We start from the raw sequence: 22,087 nt of genomic DNA, 5'->3' as shown, positions 1-22,087 counted from the left end.
TTATACATATTTTGGAAGAAGTGTGGATTATCATTATTTGGCCCATATACTGTAGATTAATTAGCCAGATCAGTTTTTGGTCCAATAGAATATTTAAAAGAATCCATCTTCCTTGAGGATCTGTTTGCTCAGTTTGCACAATCAGATAAAATGCATATGAATTAGTATAATCACCCCTTTTGAGATTGTTTTGCCCATGACAAAAATATAATTCTCCCTCCAGTCCTTTTTTCCACCAAACCTCATCTATATTTGTAAAATGAGTTTCCTGTAAACATTAGATATTATATTATTTTGCTTTTAGCTAGGTAAAAATGTATCTTATTTTTTAATGATCTACTAAGCCATTACAATTGTAACTGGCTATACCTATTTCCCCACTTAGCGTAAGTGGACTATTTGCTGGTATGTGGTGTGTAATGAGGAGCAACCAGAAGCTGCAATTGACATATTTATGAAATTGCTTATTCCAGTTACTAATAAGCACGCACCCATTAAGAAAATGACTGTAAAAACTGTTAAATCCCCTTGGATTGATGAGGAATTTTAAAAAATGATGGTTGAGAGGGATGAGGCAAAAGGTATGGCAAATAAGTCTGGCAACCCAAATGATTGGCAAATGTACTGCAAATTATGAAATCCTGTTACGAAACTAAATAAAAATAAACTATACTATGAAACAAAAATAAATTATATAAAGATTGATAATAAAAAGCTTTGGAGCGCCTTAAATTACATTTTGGTAAAAAAGGCTGCATGGCTCCATCATTCATTGAATCAGATGGCTCATTCATCACAAAACCCATTGATATTGCCAACTACTTGAATTACTTTTTCATTGGCAAGATAAACAAACTTAGGTATGACATGCCAGCAACAAACGCTGACACTACAGATCCCAGGTATATCTGACCAAATTATGAAAGACAATAATTGTACTTTTGAATTCCGTGAAGTAGGTGTGGAGGTAAACAAATATTGTTGTCTATCAACAATTACAAGTCACAGGAGTCTGACAATCTGGATGGAAAATTACTGAGGATAATAGTGGACAATATTGCAACTCCTATTTGCCACATTAACCATACTAGAAAGTGTGTGCCCTCAAGCCTGGAAGAAGGCTAAAGTCATTCCGCTACCCAAGAATAGTAAAAACCCCTTTACTGGCTTAAATAGCCAACCAATCAGCCTGTTACAACCCTCAGTAAACTTTGTTTGACCAGATACAATGCTATTTCACAGTAAACAAATTGACAACAGACTTTCAGCACAATTATAGGGAAGGACACTCAATAAACACAGCACTTACACAAATTACTGATGGTTGGCTGAGAGAAATTGATGATAAAATGTTTGTGGGGGCTGTCTTGTTAGACTTTAGTGCAGCTTTTGACATGATCAATCATAGTCTGCTGCTGGAAAAACACATGTGTTATGGCTTTACACCCCCTGCTATAATGTGCATAAAGAGTTACTTGTCTAACAGAACAGAGGTGTTCTTTAATGGAAGACTCTCAAACATAATCCAGGAACAATCAGGAATTCCCCAGGGTAGCTGTTTAGGACCTTTACTTTTTTCCAATCTTTAGTAATGACATGCCACTGGCTTTGAGTAAAGCCAGTGTGTTGTTGTATGCGGATGACTCAACACTATACACATCAGCTACTACAGCAACTGAAATGACTGCAACATTTAACAAAGAGCTGCAGTTAGTTTTGGAACGGGTAGCAAGGAATAAGTTAGTCCTAAATATTTGAAAACTAAAAGCATTGTATTTGGGACAAATCATTCACTAAACCCTAAATTTCAACTACATCTCATAATTAATTATGTGGAAATTTAGCAAGTTGAGGTGACAAAACTGCTTGGAGTTACCCTGGACTGACATGGTCAAAACATATTAATACAACAGTAGCTAAAATGGGGAGAAGACTTTCCATATTAAAGCGCTGCTCTGCCTTCTTAACAACACTATCAACAAGGCAGGTCCTACAGGCCCTAGTTTTGTCACACATGGACAACTGCTCTGTCATGTGGTCAGATGCCACAAAGAGGGACTTTTGGCACAGAACAGGGCAGCATGGCTCACCCTTAAAAGTACACGGGGAGCTAACATTAATGATATTCATGTCAATCTCTCATGGCTCAAAGTGGAGGAGAGATTGACTTCATCACTACTTGTTTTAGTAAGAAGTGTTGACAAGCTGAATGTACCTAGATGTATGTTTAAACTACTAGCAAACAGCTCGGACACCCATGCATACCCCACAAGACATGCCACCAGAGTTCTCTTCACAATCCAGACTATCAGAGGAACACAGTACAACATACAGTTGGTTGGAGTCATTAAAACTCGCTTTTCAACCACTCCAAAAATGTCTTGTTAACAAACTATAGTTTTGGCAAGTCGGTTAGGACATCTACTTTGTGCATGACACAAGTCATTTTTCCAACAATTGTTTACAGACAGATTATTTCACTTATAATTCACCTTATCACAATTCCAGTGGGTCAAAAGTTTACATACACTAAGTTGACTGTGCCTTTAAACAGCTTGAAAAATTCCAGAAAATAATGTAATGGCTTTAGATGCTTCTGATGGACTAATTGACATAATTTGAGTCATTTGGAGGTGTACCTGTGGATGTATTTCAAGGCCTACCTTCAAACTCAGGGCCTCTTTGCTTGACATCATGGGAAAAGCAATTTCCAAACACTTGGAGGTACCACGTTCATCTGTACAAACAATCGTACACAAGTATAAACACCATGGGACCACGCAGCCGTCATACTGCTCTGGAAGGAGACGCGTTCTGTCTCGTAGAGATGAACGTACTCTGGGTTGAAAAATGCAAATCAATCCCAGAACAACAGCAAAGGACTTTGTGAAGATGCTGGAGTAAACGGGTACAAAATTATCTATATCTACAGTAAAACGAGTCCTATATCGACATAACCTGAAAGGCTGCTCAGCAAGAAAGAAGCTATTTTTCCAAAACCTCCATTGAAAATACAGACTATGGTTTGCAAATGGGGACAAAGATGGTACTTTTTGGAGAAATGTCCACTGGTCTGATGAAACAAAAATATAACTGTTTGGCCATAATGACCATTGTTATGTTTGGAGGAAGCACAGGGGTGGCAGCATCATGTTGTGGGGGTGCTCTGCTGCAGGAGGGGCTGGTGCACGTTACAAAATAGATGGCATCATGAGGGAGGAAAATTATGTGCATATATTGAAGCAACATCTCAAGACATCAGTCAGGAAGTTAAAGCTTGGTCGCAAATGGGTCTTCCAAATGGACAATGACCCCAAGCATACTTCCAAAGTTGTAGCAAAATGGCTTAAGGACAACAAAGTTAAGGTATTGGAGTGGCCATCACAATGCCCTGACCTCAATCCTATAGAAAATGTGTGAGCAGAACTTAAAAAGCCTGTGCGAGCAAGGAGGCCTACAAACCTGACTCAGTTACACCAGCTCTGTCAGAATGAATGGGCCAAAATTCACACAACTTATTGTGGGAAGCTTGTGGAAGGCTTCTCAAAACGTTTGACCCAAGTTAAACATTTTAAAGGCAATGCTACCAAATACTAATTGAGTGTATGTAAACTTCGGAGCCACTGGGAATGTTATGAAAGAAATAAAAGCTGAAATAAATCATTCTCACTTCTATTATTCTGACATTTCACATTCTTAAAATAAAGTGATGATCCTAATTTACCTAAAACAGGGAATTTTTACTACGATTAAATGTCAGGATTTGTGAAAAACAGAGTTTAAATGTATTTGGCTAAGGTGAATGTAAACTTCAGACTTCAGCTGTAGAGCCATGACTACGTGGAACTCTATTCCACATCAGGTGACTAATGCAAGTAGTAGAATCATATTTTTAAAACAGGTAAAAATACACATTATGGAACAGCGGGTACTGTTATGAGACACAGACAGGCACCGACACGTGCATGCAAAGACACGCTAACATGGATTTTGGGTTGTAGATATGTAGTGGCAGACTACAGAAACCTAAAGAAACACACTTAATATGTTGTGAAATCGAATGTGAATATATTGTAATGTTTAAATAAATATTTGATATCTTCCTTAATTTTGATGGACCCCAGGACTAGCAACTGCTAGCCTGGCAGCAGCTAATGGGGATCCATATTAAATACAAATACACTTTGTATTGTAGATATGTAGTGGTGTAATAATGTTATGGGGAACTCAAAGTATTCAGACCTCCTCACATTTCCCACATTTTGTTACGTTACAGCCTTATTCTAAAATGTATTAAATATATTTTTCCCCTCATTAATCTACACACAATTCCCCATAATGACAAAAGAAAAACAGGTTTTTGGAATTGGGGAAATGTATTTATATTTATACACACACACACACACATATATATATATATATATATATATATATATATATATATATAAAGTTTCCGGACCCTTTGCTATGAGACTCGAAATTGAGATCAGGTGCATCCTGTTTCCATTGATCATCCTTGAGATGTTTCTACAACTTGACTGGAGTCCACCTGTGGTAAATTCAATTGATTTGACATGACTTGGAAATGCACACACCTGTCTATATAAGGTCCCACAGATGACAGAGCACGTCAGAGCAAAAACCATGCCATGAGGTCGAAGGAATTGACCGTAGAGCTCCGAGACAGGATTGTGTCGAGGCACAGATCTGGGAAAAGGTAACAATAATGTTCTGTAGCACTGAAAGTCCCCGAGAACATAGTGGCCTCCATGATTCTTAAATGGAAGAAGTTTGGAACCACCAAGACTCTCCCTAGAGCTGGCTGCCCAGCCACAATGAGCAATCGGTGGAGTTAGGCATTGGTCAGGGAGGTGACCAAGAACCCGATGGTCACTCTGACAGAGCTCCCAAGATTGAACTCTTTGGCCTGAATGTCAAGCGTCACGTCTGGAGGAAACCTGGCACCATCCCTGCGGTGAAGCATGTTGGTGGCAGCAATATGCTGTGGGGATGTTTTTCCGACATCTCTAGAGAGACCTGGAAATAGCTATGCAGCAACGCTCCTCATCCAACCTGACAGAGCTTGAGAGGGTCTGCAGAGAAGAATGGGAGAAACTCCCCAAATACAGTACAGGTCTGCCAAGCTTGTAGCATCATACATGATATGATGTACTATTTTACATTCTGTTTTATATGAAATGTAAGTGCCTTAATGTGTTTGGACCCCAGGAATAGTAGCTGCTGCCTTGGCAATAGCTAATGGGGATCCCTAATAAAAACACATACACTCCCACCAGCTCAGAGCGGCATCCAGATACTGGAGTAGAAGAGACAGAGAAAGTAGGTGGGCATGCATTCACCAGTAGCATGTGTTAGTTCGCTACTTGTTTGCTAAGAGTAGCCACTTCGCCCCTGTAGTCCTCTGCAGGCAAACATTTGCTGCATTGAATGTCAAGACGGTCCACATCGTCCCAGAATAGAGCAAAATAAACACAGCTCCTGCAGCGTTGAAAACATTAGTTAGTGACCTGCAGTTTAAACTACAGGCTAGCTAGGCTAGCTTGCCTAGCTGGGCTTACATGTCTCTCTTCTTGACATTAATTTTCTTAAAGTTTGCTTTTAGCTACAGTGAGTTCACAAATACAGCCCACAAATCACCTCCCGAAACAAGCATAGCCAGTGAAATGGCAAATACACAAGCAACACACAGCCGAGTCACACACCAGTGCATCAAACAGAGAGAAAGCGGAGGACAACATTTTGTCTGTGCCTTGCGGGTTAATCTGTAGAAATGCAGGAATTTACCAAGAAAATCTCGCTTTGGGCCCCCAAAAGGCTAGGAATGGCTCTGAACGCAAGTACAGGTAATTGGACATGGCCAATTAGTGTTCTAGTGAGAGTTTGAAGTATGAAATGATAACAGATAAGCGACTATTAAAACAACTTAAGTATCAGGCTCTGGTCAGTTCTATCTGAAGTCAGTCCATTCACAAAGTAAACTGAAATTCCAATTCTAATTAAAAATGATCTTCATATTTACAATAGGAATTTCATTTCTTGAATTGACTTAATTAAGATAACATTTACACCAGACCCTGGTACGTATGTACAACTATTCTGAAGTTCACAACAGGAGCACAAATGCATTGTCGTGGCATTATCATGGTTCTGGTGTTATTACACATAGTAATCAGAAGGGGGCACAATAAACCAAACAGGCCGATGATGGAACCACCTCCATGTAAGTCCCAGGAGACACCACCCCTGTGTTATCCAATAGCTTAAGATATCAGTGATACAGGATAGGTGAGACACAGACAGACAGTAGGCATGTGTATATGGAACTAAGTCACCCATAGGGAACTAGGGGAGAACAGGGATTATTTGTACATACCCTGTTACAGAGGTCCCTTGTTTCTTGTGTCCCCACTCTCCCCTATAGTCCCAACAAGATGTGCTTCTTTCCACAGTAGAGTCAGCTGAGGGACTAGCCCGGTCACTGATCCAGGCTAGGGTTAGGGGAGACTGGGGTTGGCTGTTACATCCTGTGGTCATGTGTTTGTGTAAAGGGAAGGGATGAGGTGTGTCCGGGTCCACATCCACCCCATTCTCACATTCAGGGCGGCGAGCCATGCCGAGCTCCCAGTATTTTCACAGATGGAGGCTGCGTAAAGGTAAATACCAAGCTCTATATCGCAGTAACCCTAAACGGCCAGTGTTTCTGCGTCTGACATCTTGGAGAGGGGTACACACAGACAGTACACACACGCACGTATGCACACACACACACACACACACACACACACACAGAAACACTACTGACTTCGTAATTGGTGTGTGAATGTGTTAGTATTTTTTATCGCTTTGGTACTATTTTCACAAGTATGTGGGACATTTTTTTTTAAATTAGTACAAAACTCCAAACTGGTAACACCTGTAATGTAGTTAGTCTAATATTCAAAACCTTTCATTGTGCATTCATTTTGTTTGCTGACATATTTCACCACACAACAATTGATCCAAAATATAAGTTAACAATGAAATGTAATAACTACATTGGTTTAATGACCAAAATACAATTGTTATTTAACAAGCACTGTAAGATTTTTCAAAATTGCCCTTTGAATGTGATATGATACAGTACTATAAATTACAGTGCACAATTGCACTACCCATTAAAATTGACTGAACATTAAATGTCCACAATTTCTATCCCTTGATCAAACGTGGGATCATTGAAAACATATTTCCAATGTAATCAAATTAAAGAAATGAACTAAACTATTTTTAGCAGGCACTAGTTGGCATCAAGTCTGTCTTGAGCATCCCCATAGGTTCTCATCGAAATCGCAGTAAATGTCCTCATTGTTTATGCACCTGGATTGAAATCATTGCATGCCTCATCCATGGCCTGAAGGAGGGTGGTAAAGCTAATTTTCCACCTATATTGTAATCGTGTATTGCAGGGATCATCAACTATGGATGGTTGGGGGGGGAACATAATTGCAAATCATTTGTGGACTTCAAATTGATCGCAAGAAGCACAAACAGAAATAACATTTGACGAAAACATAATGATTTCAAACTGTGCTTACATTTATATATAATCACGTCACTCTATTATGTGTGAGAACAGATTTCCAAAATTAAAATCACTTGAAGCTGATTTCAAATCAAAGCAAATGAAATGTATTTTTAAAGCCCTTCTTACATCAGCTGATATCTCAAAGTGCTGTACAGAAACCCAGCCTAAAACCCCAACCAGTAAGCAATGCAGGTGTGGAAGCACGTTGGCTAGGAAAAACTCCCTAGAAAGGCCAGAACCTAGGAAGAAACCTAGAGAGGAACCCCCCCCATCACAAAATTTCCTGGTGTTTTTTACAGTGCTGAATATCCAACAAAAAAATATATACTTTTTTTGTACTTGGGAGGCCAAATAAAACCCCATTTGGCCTGTTGGCCGCCACTTCTGGAACACTGGTGTATATTACAGTATTGTATTGTACTTATGTATTGTAGTGGTCCTGTATGTGATTCAGTTCATAAGATTTTGGATACATGTTTACTGTACAGGGTATGCATTACTTGCTTGTTTTGGGCTTTCTGAATTATTTGCGTATTGGTATTGCATTGTACGTATTGGTATTGCATTTCGCTGCACCTGCTGTAACATCTGCTAATCCGTTTCATGTGACCAATAAACATTGATTTTATTTGTTAGAGTACATTGGATCTTGTCAATATCAGATTTAAAAAAATCTAAATAGTCATCATCATTGTAATACTGTACATTTGTGTATACAGTACCAGTCAAAAGTTTGGACACACCTACTCATTCAAGGGTTTTTCTTTATTTTACTAGTTTCATCAAAACTATGAAATAAAACACGTGGCATCATGTACTGACCAGAAAAGTGTTAAACAAATCAAAATATATGTTATATTTGAGTTTCTTCAAAGTAGCCACCCTTTGCCTTAATGACAGATTTGCACACTCTTGGCAAGAAACACGGGCAAAAGACATTACACCGGTAGAAATCTGTCCTTTGGTCTGATTCAAGCAGTCTCCTCTGAACAGTTGATGTTGAGATGTGTCTGTTATTTTAACTGTGAAGCTTTTATTTGGGCTGCAATTTCTGAGTCCATATTTTAGATTTTTGGTTCGATCTGCTGTGTCTTTGTGAGACGCAGAGTAGGTGAACGAATGATCTCTCCATGTGTGATTGTGGCAGAGTTTTCACGTATACTCCCTCGCCAGCGCTCTAAGTCTCCAGGCTGCTCGTTATGGCGCACACCTGTCACCATCGTTAAGCGCACCACCGTGTCAGACTCACCTGGACTCCATCACCTCCCTGATTATCTTCCCTATGTATGTCACTCCCTTTGGTTCCTTCCCCAGGTGTTATTGTTTCTGTTTCAGTTTCATGCCTGTACGTTGTTCGTGGTTCTTGTTTTGTATCATATTTCGTTCATTTACTAAATTATTCACTCCCTGAACTTGCTTCCTGACTCGTCACAGGGGTCTATGATTTATTTAGGATTCAAGGCACGCTTAACCAGCATGGCCACCACAGCATTCTGCAGCGATACGCCATCCCATCTGGTTTGCACTTAGTGGGACTATCATTTATTTTTCAACAGGACAATGACCTAACACACCTCCAGGCTGTGTAAGGACTATTTGACCGAGAAGGAGAGTGATGGAGTGCTGCATAAGATGACTTGGCCTCCACAATCACATGACTTCAACCCATTTCAGATTGTTTGGGATGAGCTGGACTGCAGAGTGAAGGAAAAGCAACCAACAAATGCTCAGCATACTGTATGTGGGAACTCCTTCAAGATTGTTAGAAAAGCATTCCAGGTGAAGCTGGTTGAGAGAATGCCAAGAGTGTGCAAAGCTGTCATCGAGGCTATTTGAGGAATCTAAAATCTAAAATATATTTTCATTGATGATAGATGATCCCATATGTGTTATTTTATTGTTTTGATGTCTTCACTTTTATTCTACAATGTATAAAATAGTAAAAATAAAGAAAAACCCTTGAATGAGTAGGTGTGTCCAAGCTCTTGATTGGTACTGTATATCGTACTTTTCAGGTTTCTACTTTAAAGACTTACATTTTCAATATGTAGTTCTCAAAATCTGTAGTAGACAAATTAGTTTACATGTCAAATCTATAGGTTTACCAAACGATTCAGTGATCATCAATTAAGAGCAGTCAGATTAATACTGCAATGTGTTTTAACAAAAAAATGACTTTATATGAAGATGTATTGCAATGTGAAACATGTATTTCTAAATGGAACACTGATTAAGTTTGGTGAAAAAGTGACTGACTTTTTGTTTGTTTTGAAATGAGTTTTTAAGCAACTTCGTTTTTGATGATTGGTTTTGAGATTTGTACTAAGATTTGTAAAAATGTACCACATACCTTTGAAAATTGCACCAAAGCGATTAAAAAAAACAAAGTGAGAACTATGTATGGTTTATACTACTTAAATTTGGACAAAGTGTATATTGTATGTGACAACTATTATTGTTACTCGTGAATATGTTACAACGTTATAGCTTTGATTTCATGTTCTGTACACTGTAAAGTACAGATGTGTATGTCTGATCCTGATCTGTGTGTGTGTGTTTCAGATGCTGGGGTGTGTGCTTCTCTCGTGTCTCCTGACGGTGACTCTGTTCCACTGCAGCGTAGACAGCCTTCGCCTCACCCAGGAGAGCCCAGAGGTGAGATCAGGATAGTGTGTGTGTGTGTGTGTGTGGGTGTGTGTGTGTGTGTGTGTGTGTGTGTGTGTGTGGGTGTGGGTTCACCTGGTCACGTATGAGTTCCATGTATCAGTAACTACTGTATGACTGGTGCCAAGTGACCTGACCAGGAAGAACCACTGACCCTGAACATAATAATATAATATATTATATATAATATATATAGTATTATATAAATCTCCTAACACCTGTGTGGTCCAGACTTGTGTTCAAATAGTATCAAGCTGTGCTTCATTGAGCTTGCTTGGGGGCAATGAAACGTATGGAATAGTCCCAAAAGTGCAAACTAAATTAATCTGGCATGCAAGCTTAAGCTAACAATCAAGGTATTTGAAAGAAGGCAAATCCTATTGGAACCCAATTGTGGTGTACTCCTCGTTCCCACCCCAGGATAGTAAACTGGCTGAGGGGAGGAGCGTCCCCCTTCCCCTTAGTCCTTGATCTTCATTGTTTGCAGATCTGTAAGGTGGAAGTAATATGGTGGAAGCTCCATCATTACACTGCTTATAACTATCTAGACCCTTCCGATCTACAAACACTGAAGGGTGAAGGGTTAGGGCCAAGGGGAAGGTGCAAAGAGCAACCTGGATCCAGCTGAGTAAGTGCTGTTAGTAAGTGAGTCAGTGATTGAGGACACGCATGCACGCAGAGTGAGGGAGGTCCAGGCAGAGGAGTTGGGGAAGGTACTGTATCTGCACGGCCACGGACGGTGGTGGCTGTGTTATTCTGTCTCTCATCGGAATGGTCAGAACATTTTCTCTCCCCCAATCTGATTATGTGGAACGAAATGGCGAGATGACAGTCTGTCATCGCTTTTGTGGCGCTGCCTGGGCTGAGCTATAAATACCACACAGCGCTGTTCCCAGGAGAGGCAGAAACAACAGCCACGTCAGAGAGGGACAAGGGAGGGACGGGGGACGTTCTGTCTGTCTGTCTGTCTGTCTGCACTAGTTAGCAACTTTCTTCAAACTGCACTCAGAGACACAAAAATGTTATCCATAAGTTAATCTGACTTTGGGGAAGTAAATAAAGGGCCTCATTGCCAAAATCTTTAAGTATCACTTTAAGTATACCACAAAGCAACAACATTTTGTGTGACAGCTAACGCTAATGAGCGCATTATCTTGATTAACCATCCATTTTGACCTTGTGGTAAAGGTTATTTCAGACCTCAATATGTTATCCCATTCTTTACTTCCAACCTAGTGTTATTAGTTCTTATTGACTTTCTGTGTTTTCCTATTGCTGTTGTTGTAGTACCTGGACCCGGTGGTTCTGGAGGAGTCAGGCCTGCAGGCCCGGTCCAGTGAGCAAAAGGCAGCAGGGGCTTTGACGGCCAAGTTACTACTACTTGACCACCTGGACCGCCTGGAGAACGATGTCATCGAGACCAAGATGAAGAGGAGCTTCCCAGGGTCCAACACTCCACTGGACCGCCTCTCCATCAGCACCATGGACCCTAAGGGCTCCAAGCAGAGGTAGGTACTAACCACTTAGAGAGAGAGACTACTTTTGATGCTATTTATTAAGACATCAGTAAAGCACTTCCGTACTCCAACCTGACGCACATACATGAATAGACCTACACACGTATAGTTAAAGGGGCAGTTTCCCGGGACACAGAATATAACTTTATTTGTAACATGAGCCGAATACAACAAGTGTGGACCTTAACGTGAAATGCTTACTTACAAGCCCTTAACCAACAGTGCAGTTCAAGAAGAGTTAAGAAAATATTTACCAAATAAACCACAGTAAAAAATAATTTAAGTAACACAATAACGAGGCTATATACAGGGGGTACCGATACCAAGTCAGTGTGTGGGGGTACAGGTTAGTTGTGGTAATTTGTACATGTAGGTAGGGGTGAAGTTATGCACAGATGATAAACAGCGAGTAGCAGTAGTGTACAAAACAAATGGAGACGGGGGGGTGTCAATGTAAATAGTCCCACTCTTCTCTCTCTTACTTATTACTTAAGATATGAAATATATAATATTGTTATCTTTCTATCATAGCCCAAACACTGGCCATTTCGATTGGACGAGCATCAAAACACTGGCCGCTTTAATTGGTTGTAGCTTACACACAGGCAGATTTGATTGGTTGAAGATCAAAACAGGCTTTTGATTGGCAAGTGCATTGTGGAATAAAGGCTTTGCTGTTTCTTCCAAGCGAATGAACTGTGTGAGATTTAGTGCCAAGTCATGATGAATTATCAGAGCTTCACCGTCAAATCAGTCATGCATTTAAAATAAGGTTTGAAATTATTTGTATGGACTTGGTGCCTTAGTCATAGTTGTACCGATGATAAATGTTGAGACCTGTGAAAGGTTTACCTCCTGGACATTTACAAATAAAACATTTGTTGAAAATGCATATATTGTATTAGTGAGTTCCACTTTATTTGACATTTCACTGTGACATGAACATGACGGTGTTATAAGACCACCATGTCAGATGACGGCCGTTGTCGTAACAGAGGAAACAGGTTGCATTATGACCACTGATATAACACCCCTGGACAGAATGGACAGCAACCTTCCTATTTCAGTGCATGGCAGTCTAAATGTCCAAGGGAAACAACACTTTCATATGCATTAAATTATTCAATTAGAATTAGAAAGAACGTCATTGTCCACGCAATGTGAACATTTGGCTTCAGTTTCACCACAAATTAGTTATTGACAGTTGACACAAATATGTTTATTCCAGGACTGAAAAGCATTCTCAATGGAGATTCTCCATTCAATTAGCTTTTTGTTAAGTTCACCTGTATCTGGGAAACACCAGGCCCATAGGATAAGTGAAAGGTAAATGGTGACGGTTTATATCCCCCAACAGGAAAGTTGTTGAACTGCCACGGAGGCGAGTGAGTGTTCCTATCGACCGGATCGGAGTGGGCCGTCTACCTAGCAGCCGAGGGTAGACCCCCCCCCCCATCCACCCATCCCCTTACTTGGACAGGTAAAGGACAAGACCACAGAGGTGTACACAGGGTCATGTTCATTAGGGAATGCAACAGTTTTAAAACGTATTGTTACAGAAAAAATAGGGTTTCTTAATGGACAAGTCTTGGTAGTCCCTCTTTGTTTCAATCTATTTCCTTCCGTTTAGTGCCTAATGAACAAGACCCAGTTTTACCGCACACCATTATATACTTTACACAACAGTGTAATATGAATGACTCATAACATAGGGCCCTGTGACCTGACCAGGAACAAATTTGGGCCCTAATAATGGGCAATAAGGAAAAGCAGGTCACAAGGTCAGGAAAAACATGTCCATTCTTATACATAGCGTAGCTACAAAATACAGTAACTCTACAGTGGATCAGACCAGATATAACTTATTCTTACAACAATTTTCATGAAGACCACTCAATGTAATCTGTGTCTATTTTCTCAATTTTCCACAGGGGATTCTACCACAGGTAGAAGACGCATGGAAAGCACATCAACACCCCACGACAACTCCTCTTGCCCTACCAACCCCCATCTCACCCCATCACCCTACATAAGTACACCATGGCACAAATCACTTCCTCGTTAAAGTTCTGATGTGAAGTAAAATACCCTCCCCCCACCCTTTCTCCCCACTTCCTTTCCCCGTCCTCAGTGGTGATACTGTGGGGGGATACAGTGTGGCAATGTCCTAAAAAGCACATCACTAACATAGCAACACACTTATTTACCCATAATGCCTGTGGGCACTCTTGCCTTTTTTGCTCGTTTGTAGTACATGCACACATGGTCTGTCTGTTCACTTTGACTGAAGGCTGACTGGGTGGCAATGGCCTTGACATTAAAAACTGATTATAAGACAACAACTGACTCAAGTGTTTTACTCCCATGTATTGGTACAACTTTGCATTGGTACTGTGATTGCTCATTTCTGACAGTACAGTTTACACACATACTTAAGAAGACAGAGTAAAGTTAAATTGATTATATTTGAATTCACAATGTTGAAAGCACATTGACTGTCACACCCTGATCAGTTTCACCTGTCCTCATTATTGTCTCCACCCCCTCCAGGTGTCACTTGTTATCCCCTGTGTATTTATCCCTGTGTTCAAATAAAAAAATCAAATCAAATGGATTTGTCACATACACATGGTTAGCAGATGTTAATGCGAGTGAAGCGAAATGCTTGTGCTTCTAGTTCCGACAATGCAGTAGTAGCCAACGAGTAATCTAACCTAACAATTCAACAACAGTATTTCCATGTGAGATGAGTAATGTAGGGTATGTGAACATTATATTAAGTGGCATTGTTTAAAGTGGCTAGTGATAATTTTTTTTAAATCAATTTCCATTATTAAAGTGTCTGAAGTTGAGTCAGTATGTTGGCAGCAGCCACTCAATGTTAGTAGTGGCTGTTTAACAGTCTGACGGCCTTGAGATAGAAGCTGTTTTTCAGTCTCTCGGTCCCTGCTATGATGCACCTGTACTGACCTCGCCTTCTGGATGATAGCGAGGTGAACAGGCAGTGGCTTGGGTGGTTGTTGTCCTTGATGATCTTTATGGCCTTCCTGTGACATCGGGTGGTGTAGGTGTCCTGGAGGGCAGGTAGTTTGCCCCCGGTGATGCGTTGTGCAGACCTCACTACCCTCTGGAGAGCCTTACGGTTGTGGGCGGAGCAGTTGACATACCAGGTGGTGATACAGCCCAACAGGATGCTCTCGATTGTGCATCTGTAAAAGTTTGAGAGTGCTTTTGGTGACAAGCCAAATTTCTTCAGCCTCCTGAGGTTGAAGAGGCGATTGCTGCACATTCTTCACAACGCTATCTGTGTGGGTGGACCAATTCAGTTTGTCCGTGATGTGTACGCCGAGGAACTTAACTTACTACCCTCTCCACTACTGTCCCGTCGATGTGGAAAGGGGGGTGCTGTTTTCTGAAGTTCACGATCATCTCCTTCGTTTTGTTGACGTTGAGTGTGAGGTTATTTTCCTGACACCACACTCAAGCCTACCACTGTAGTGTCGTCCGCAAACTTGATGATTGAGTTGAAGGCGTGCGTGACCACTCAGTCGTGGGTGAACAGGGAGTACAGGAGAGGGCTCAGAACGCACCCTTGTGGAGCCCCAGTGTTGATGATCAGCGGGGTGGAGATGTTGTTACCTACTCTCACCACCTGGGGGAGGCCCGTCAGGAAGTCCCGTACCCAGTTGCACAGGGCGGGGTCGAGACGGGATTGGAGGGTACTGTGGTGTTAAATGCTGAGCTGTAGTCGATGAACAGCATTCTCACATAGGTATTCCTCTTGTACAGATGGGTTAGGGCAGGGTGCAGTGTGGTTGCGATTGCGTTGTCTGTGGACCTATTGGGGCGGTAAGCAAATTGGGGTGAGTCTAGGGTGTCAGGTAGAGTGGAGGTGCTATGGACTAGTCTCTCGAAGCACTTCATGATGACGGAAGTGAGTGCTACGGGGCAGTAGTCCGGCCTACACGGTAAAACGTCTCATGGTTTTTCACCACGGGGCAGGTTTTTCCAGTACCTGGTTGACTGGGAGGGTTACGGCCCGGAGGAGAGGTGCTGGGTTCCCGCTAGAGACATCCTGGATCCAGCCCTCATCACCGACTTCCACCGCCCCCAGCCCGGTCAACCAGGAATGCGCCCAGGAAGAACGCCAGGTGGCATCCCTTGAGTGGGGGGTACTGTCACACCCTGATCAGTTTCACCTGTCCTCATTATTGTCTCCACCCCCTCCAGGTGTCGCTAGTTTTCCCCAGTGTATTTATGCCTGTGTTTCCTGTCTCTCTGTGCAAGTTCGTCTTGTATGTTTCCAAGTCAACCAGCGTTTTTCCCATTCTCGTGCTTTTCGCATTCTCCCTTTTCTAGTCCTCCCGGTTCTGACCTGTTGCTGGACTTTGTACCCGCCTGGCTGACCATTCTGCCTGCCTTGACCACGAGCCTGTCTGCCACTTTGTACCTCCTGGACTCTGATCTGGTTTGACCTTTTTGCCTGTCCACAACCATTCTCTTGCCTACCCCTTTGGATTAATAAACATTGTAAGACTCCAACCATCTGCCTCCTGTGTCTGCATTTGGGTCTCGCCTTGTGCCTTGATAATTGACTGTCACGGATTCCCCCGGTACGGCTGCTCATTCCTTGAACCAGCTCCGGAGGTCTATGTCACCGATCTCTAGGCGTCACTGAACTTTCATTACGCACACCTGGTTCCCATTTCCCCTGATTAGTAATTGTATATAAACTCAGCAAAAAAGATACGTCCCTTTTTCATGACCTTGTCTTTCAAAGATAATTTTTTTAAATCCAAATAACTTCACAGATCTTCATTGTAAAGGATTTACACTGTTTCCCATGCTTGTTTAATGAACATGCACCCGTGGAACGGTCGTTAAGACACTAACAGCTTACAGACGGTAGGCAATTAAGGTCACGCACAATCCCTCCATCAGTGCTCAGACTGTCCACAATAGGCTGAAAGAGACTGGACTGAGGGCTTGTCCTCCTCCCTCATGTGGTACCCCTGACATGGCCCTCCAGCATGACAATGCCACCAGCCATACTGTTCGTTCTGTCCGTGATTTCCTATAAGACAGGATTGTCAGTGTTCTGCCATGGCCAGCGAAGAGCCTGGATACCAATCCCATTGAGCAAGTCTGGGACCTGTTGGATCGGAGGGTGAGGGCTAGTGCCATTCCCCCCAGAAATTTCCGGGAACTTGCAGGTGCCTTGGTGGAAGAATGGGGTAACATCTCACAGCAAGAACTGGAAAATCTGGTGCAGTCCATGAGGAGGAGATGGTTTGGGTAGGGTACTCCCATAGCGGGCTATAATATTAGAATGACCGGTAAATGTATTTAGAACCGTATTTTAACTTTTGGGTTACCAGGTGCCTATTTCAAATCACCAGTTGCACAGAGGTCCATCACAATCTGCATCCATCGTAATATTTTAAACCGTCCATAAAGCAGGGATAGCCAAAAAAAAATCAATTTTCGCCTAAATGACATACCCAAATCTAACTGCCTGTAGCTCAGACTCTGAAACAAGGATATGCATATTCTTGGTACCATTTGAAAGGAAACACTTTGAAGTTTGTGGAAATGTGAATTTAATGTAGGAGAATATAACACAATAGATCTGGTAGAAGAAAACACAAAGAAAAAACCAACCGGTCTATTTCTACTGCAATCTTTGAAATGCAAGAGAAATGTCATAGTTGTAGCCATTACTCTGGTTGTAATTCCGAAAGTGTCCACAAGATGGCAGCTGTTTATGTGCAAAGTGTCAGATGGATAACTTCAAAATGAGTGGACAACAGGACTTTTAGTGTGAAGTCCCCAGGGACATTTGGGCAAATTGTGAAGCAAACATTCGCATTCCATTTTTCTGCAAGACTATTGTCAAATCTGTATACTTGGACTTTGATTTAACTTTCCAAGTATTAGTAGCCATATTATAAGTTCAACATTTGCACAATAACCAGTTTTCATAACTTCATAACTCTGAATATTTCTTATTTTTGTCCAAAATGAAGATACATGCTGTCATACAAGGTTAGAAATTTCATTTTGTTTAATATATATGGTTTCTGGATACTCCCGTAAAGCCCAGCTCAATGGCTAGCTAGCTAGCTTTGTTTGACACCAATTGGTGCTTATTTGAAAAAGATACAGTCGTTCAGGAGATGGCCGCCCACGTCATTGGCGTGCCATGAAGGCGTTGCTCTCTGACCAAATATGGTGTCCTATAGGATACACCCCTAATGAAATAGTGAAGTCTTGTTGCCTTCTAGGATCTCTAAGGAATAGATTCAAACATGATTTGACTCGTTCAAACAATGTTTAGTTTGAGATTTTCACAGATTCCTTTGTTTTCAAATTGAATGAGAGGAAATACAAAATGTATTGTGCGTGCTATATCCTCTTCCCGCTAGCAGGATCAAATTCGGGAGAAATCGGAGCTCGCCAAATTCAAAATACAAAATCGTAATATTAAACATTCATGTGTCATGCATGATTCTTTAGCTTAGAATCTTGGTAATCGAACTGCGTTGTCAGATTTCAAAAAGGCTTTACGGCGAAAGCATAGCATTTGATTGTCTGAGGACAGCGCCTCACATTAGCATATTTTCCAAACCAGCACAGGCGTGACGAAATAACAAATAGCGATAAAATAAATCACTTACTTTTGAAGATCTTCCTCTGTTTGCAATTCCAAGGGTCCCAGCTACACAATGAATGGATGTTTTGTTCAATAAAGTTATTCTTTATATTCCAAAACACAGTTTAGTTAGCGCCATTGAATTCAATAATCCAGTCCTTCAACATGCATACAAAGGATTCCAAAAAGTTCAGAGCAAAGTTCATCCAAACGAGTCAAACAATTTTTTTCATTAATCCTCAGGTTGTCTAATATCTAAATAAACAATAATATTTCAGACGGAGATTACTATGTTCAATAGCAAAGGAAAAGAACGAAGAGCGCACCCACCTTCACGCACGCAAAAATACCACTTTTGCCCTGGTGCTCAACTTGGAAAGACTACAAATACTTATTAATTTTTCAAAAAAACAAGCCTAAGACCTTGTATAAAGACTGTTGACATCTACTGGAGGCCATAGGAACTGCAATCTGGGAGGCGGAAATTAGATATTTCAATAGCACTGCATTGGAAGCCATTCGGGGCTAAAAAAAAATATTTTCTGGATCTTTGTGGTTTTGCCTGCTATTTTAACATAATTTTCTATCCAATTCTACCAATTCTATGCATATCCTAGCTTCGGGGCCTGAGTAACAGGCAGTTTACTTTGGGCACATCAGACAGGCGGAAATTCAGGAAATTAGTTTTACGCTCAGAGAGGATATGGACCTTTTTAGGATAGGAAAAAGGATATTATCTAACAAAACGACACTTCATCTTATCTCTGGGACCATTTGGATGATAAATCAGAACAAGATTTCAGAGGTGAATTTATAAAACCTATCGCTTTGAAAAAAGTGTTTTGTTGTTAGTTGTTAGCAGTAATAGCTACTGGAAATTGGACAGTGCAGTTATATTAACAAGAATTTAAGCTTTCAGCCGATATAAGACTCTTCTATGTACCGACATTTGTTGTTACTCTAAAATCTGTGATCTTGATATAACGTGTTGCATGATTTACAACTTGCAAATTGACGGAACACAGATCCTTAATGCAGCTGGTGGCCACACTAGATACTGACTGTTACTTTTGATTTTGACCCCCTATTTTGTTCAGGGACACATTATTCAATTTCTGTTAGTTCCGTGTCTGTGGAACTTGTTCAGTTTATGTCTCAGTTGTTGAATCTTATGTTCATACAAATATTTACACATGTTAAGTTTGCTGAAAATATACGCAGTTGACAGTGAGAGGACGTTTCTTTTTTTGCTGAGTTTCTGTGCCCTCTGTTCACCATTTTCTGGTCGGTTATTGTTCCCATGTCCGTTGCTCTTGTGAGTACCTGTACTTTGTTGTTTCGGATTTCGTGCTGCGTATATTGTGTACTCGTTATTATGGGTATCATCCCGTGTATTTATTAGAGGTTTAACATTGCTCTTTTGTTTGGGTTACATTCCTGTGTTTTTGTATACGTGTTTGTTTTGGGCTTAGACCCTGTACTTTTTTATGGCATGTTGTATTTTGTTGTATTTTGGGGTGTGTCACGTTCTGACCTTAGTTCCTTTGTTTGTTTTTGTTTAAGTATGGTCAGGGCGTGAATTGGGGTGGGCAATCTGTTTGTTTTTCTATGTTTCTATGTCGCCCCAAGGCTGAGCTGGAGGCAGCGAAAGCGGCGAGGCGGCGGTATGAGGAGGCAGCACGGCAGCGTGTCTGGAAGCCCGAGAGGCACCCGGGGAATGTGGCAAAGTCGGGCAGGCACCGTGTTATGCGGTGGAGCGCACGGTGTCCCCGGTGTGTGTGCATAGCCCGGTGCGGCGTACATTGCAGCGCCTCGTATCGGCGGGCTAGAGTGGCCATTCAACCAGGTAAGGTTGGGCAGGCTCGGTGCCCAAGAGCTCCAGTGCGCCTTCACGGTCCGGTCTGTCCGGTGCCACCTCCACGTACCAGCCCTCCGGTGGCAGCCCCCCGCACCAGGCTGTCTCTCTGTCTTCTCCCTACAGGTGCTCCCACCTGTCCAGCACTGCTAGAGTCTCCCGTCTGTCCTGAGCTGCCAGAGTCTCCCGTCTGTCCTGAGCTGCCAGAGTCTCCCGTCTGTCCTGAGCTGCCAGAGTCTCCCGTCTGTCCTGAGCTGCCAGAGCTGTCAGTCTGTCCTGAGCCGTCAGTCAGCCAGGAGCTGCCAGAGCCGTCAGTCAGCCAGGAGCTACCAGAGCCGTCAGTCAGCCAGGAGCTGCCAGAGCCGTCAGTCAGCCAGGAGCTGCCAGAGCCTTCCTCCTGCCCGGCGCTGCCGGAGTCTCCCGCCTGTCCCGCGCTGCCGGATTCTCCCGCCTGTCCGGCGCTGCCGGAATCTCCCGTCCAAATGTCAAATACCTTAGCTTATATGTAAGCTTTCTCCCTTCTGAAACTAAGTTTACAACCTTTATTCTACAAGACAAACTTGCACATGTTTAATAACACAGAATAATCAATTTGAGGAAAATAAAAACATAACATATTTATGCTCTTTAAGTTACATGAGAACCAGTGACTAAACACAGGCCTCCTCACAACATATAGGACAGACATCCCTCTAAGTACTCATGCTCAGAAATATACTTAGGAATAGAGAATAGGTCATTGAAATCATTCATATTCCAAATCATAAGTAACAACCCAACTATTTATCAAACCAATATTTAGAATAACACTCCTCAGTGATTCAAATTTGTCTTATCACTCAAAGTAAAAACCTCAATTTAACACACATCAATATTAGCAGATTTACATACAGCATAATTATCCCATAATTCTACTATTAACTTTTTTAATCATGATTATAATACAGATCAGTGTCTCAATGCATTCTTAATCTAAATTACTACAATTTACAAGGTGTAGACCTCTTCAATCAACCTGATACCACAAAAGTCTAAACAATTTTAATGGCACAGTTGATTAAACCCCCCCCCCCCCCCCCCCCCCTCTCAGGCACGGCATCTTCTGGCATCTTCGTTTTTCTTCAGATAGCTTTACAGTTCAAAGCGGACGGCCCATGATAATGTCCCAATTTCAATGTCTCATCTTTACCACTCATGTCTTGTCCATTCGTCAACCAATATACCAGCATCATGAGAAAATGTTAGAACAGATCTTTCTCCAAGATCACTCCAAGTGGACTCTCACAGTACGAGAGCTTAGATCTGATACTGTACACCACATATGTCAGAGTCAAGGCCCGCGGGCCACATCCGGCCCGCAAGAAGGTTTTTTACGGCCCCTGGGATGATCTTGATTTATTATTAGAACCGGCCCGCAGCAAGCCGGCAGCCCGCAGATCTTTTACACGCACCAATACTACATTTCCCACAATGCAAAGGTGACGCACCGAGCAGTAGGCTGCTTCATTTCAATATTTATTGGCACAGCAGTCGTCAGCATCACAGTAAAATTAACTTTCAGATACCCATCAAAAATGGCAAAACGGAAGGTGGATACTGAGAACCGGGGGTTTCAAACAAGGTGGGAGTCGGAGTATATGTTCACGAAGGTAGCTGGAAAACCTGTGTGTCTTCTGTGTGGAGAAAGTGTGGCGGTACTGAAAGAGTATAATCTGAGACGACATTATGAAACGAAACACGCGGACAAAAACAAGAATATGGACATGGAACAAAGGCTACAAAAGGCAGAGGAATTAAAACGAGGCCTCAAATCT

The 22,087-nt window shown here is 41.8% G+C and overlaps 1 protein-coding gene across 2 annotated transcripts in view; it reads left to right on the top strand.

The window, feature by feature from the left end:
• Positions 1-14,108, top strand: part of ostn (osteocrin) — a 40,559-nt gene extending 26,451 nt beyond the window's left edge. Inside the window, exons 2-6 of one of the 2 annotated variants that reach the window (XM_021587202.2) lie at positions 6,570-6,674; positions 10,148-10,240; positions 11,537-11,757; positions 13,124-13,246; positions 13,698-14,108. In XM_021587202.2, coding sequence (XP_021442877.1) covers positions 6,570-6,674; positions 10,148-10,240; positions 11,537-11,757; positions 13,124-13,208 — 504 coding nt within the window. In that variant the 3' untranslated portion in view covers positions 13,209-13,246; positions 13,698-14,108. The remainder of the gene's footprint in view (positions 1-6,569; positions 6,675-10,147; positions 10,241-11,536; positions 11,758-13,123; positions 13,247-13,697) is intronic. The other variant, XM_021587203.2, reaches the window with a different exon arrangement.
• The last annotated feature ends 7,979 nt before the right edge of the window (positions 14,109-22,087 follow it).

The sequence above is a fragment of the Oncorhynchus mykiss genome, chromosome 27 (assembly GCF_013265735.2).
Source record: "Oncorhynchus mykiss isolate Arlee chromosome 27, USDA_OmykA_1.1, whole genome shotgun sequence".
NCBI classification, from domain to species: domain Eukaryota; kingdom Metazoa; phylum Chordata; class Actinopteri; order Salmoniformes; family Salmonidae; genus Oncorhynchus; species Oncorhynchus mykiss.
This window is presented reverse-complemented; position numbering and strand designations above follow the sequence as displayed.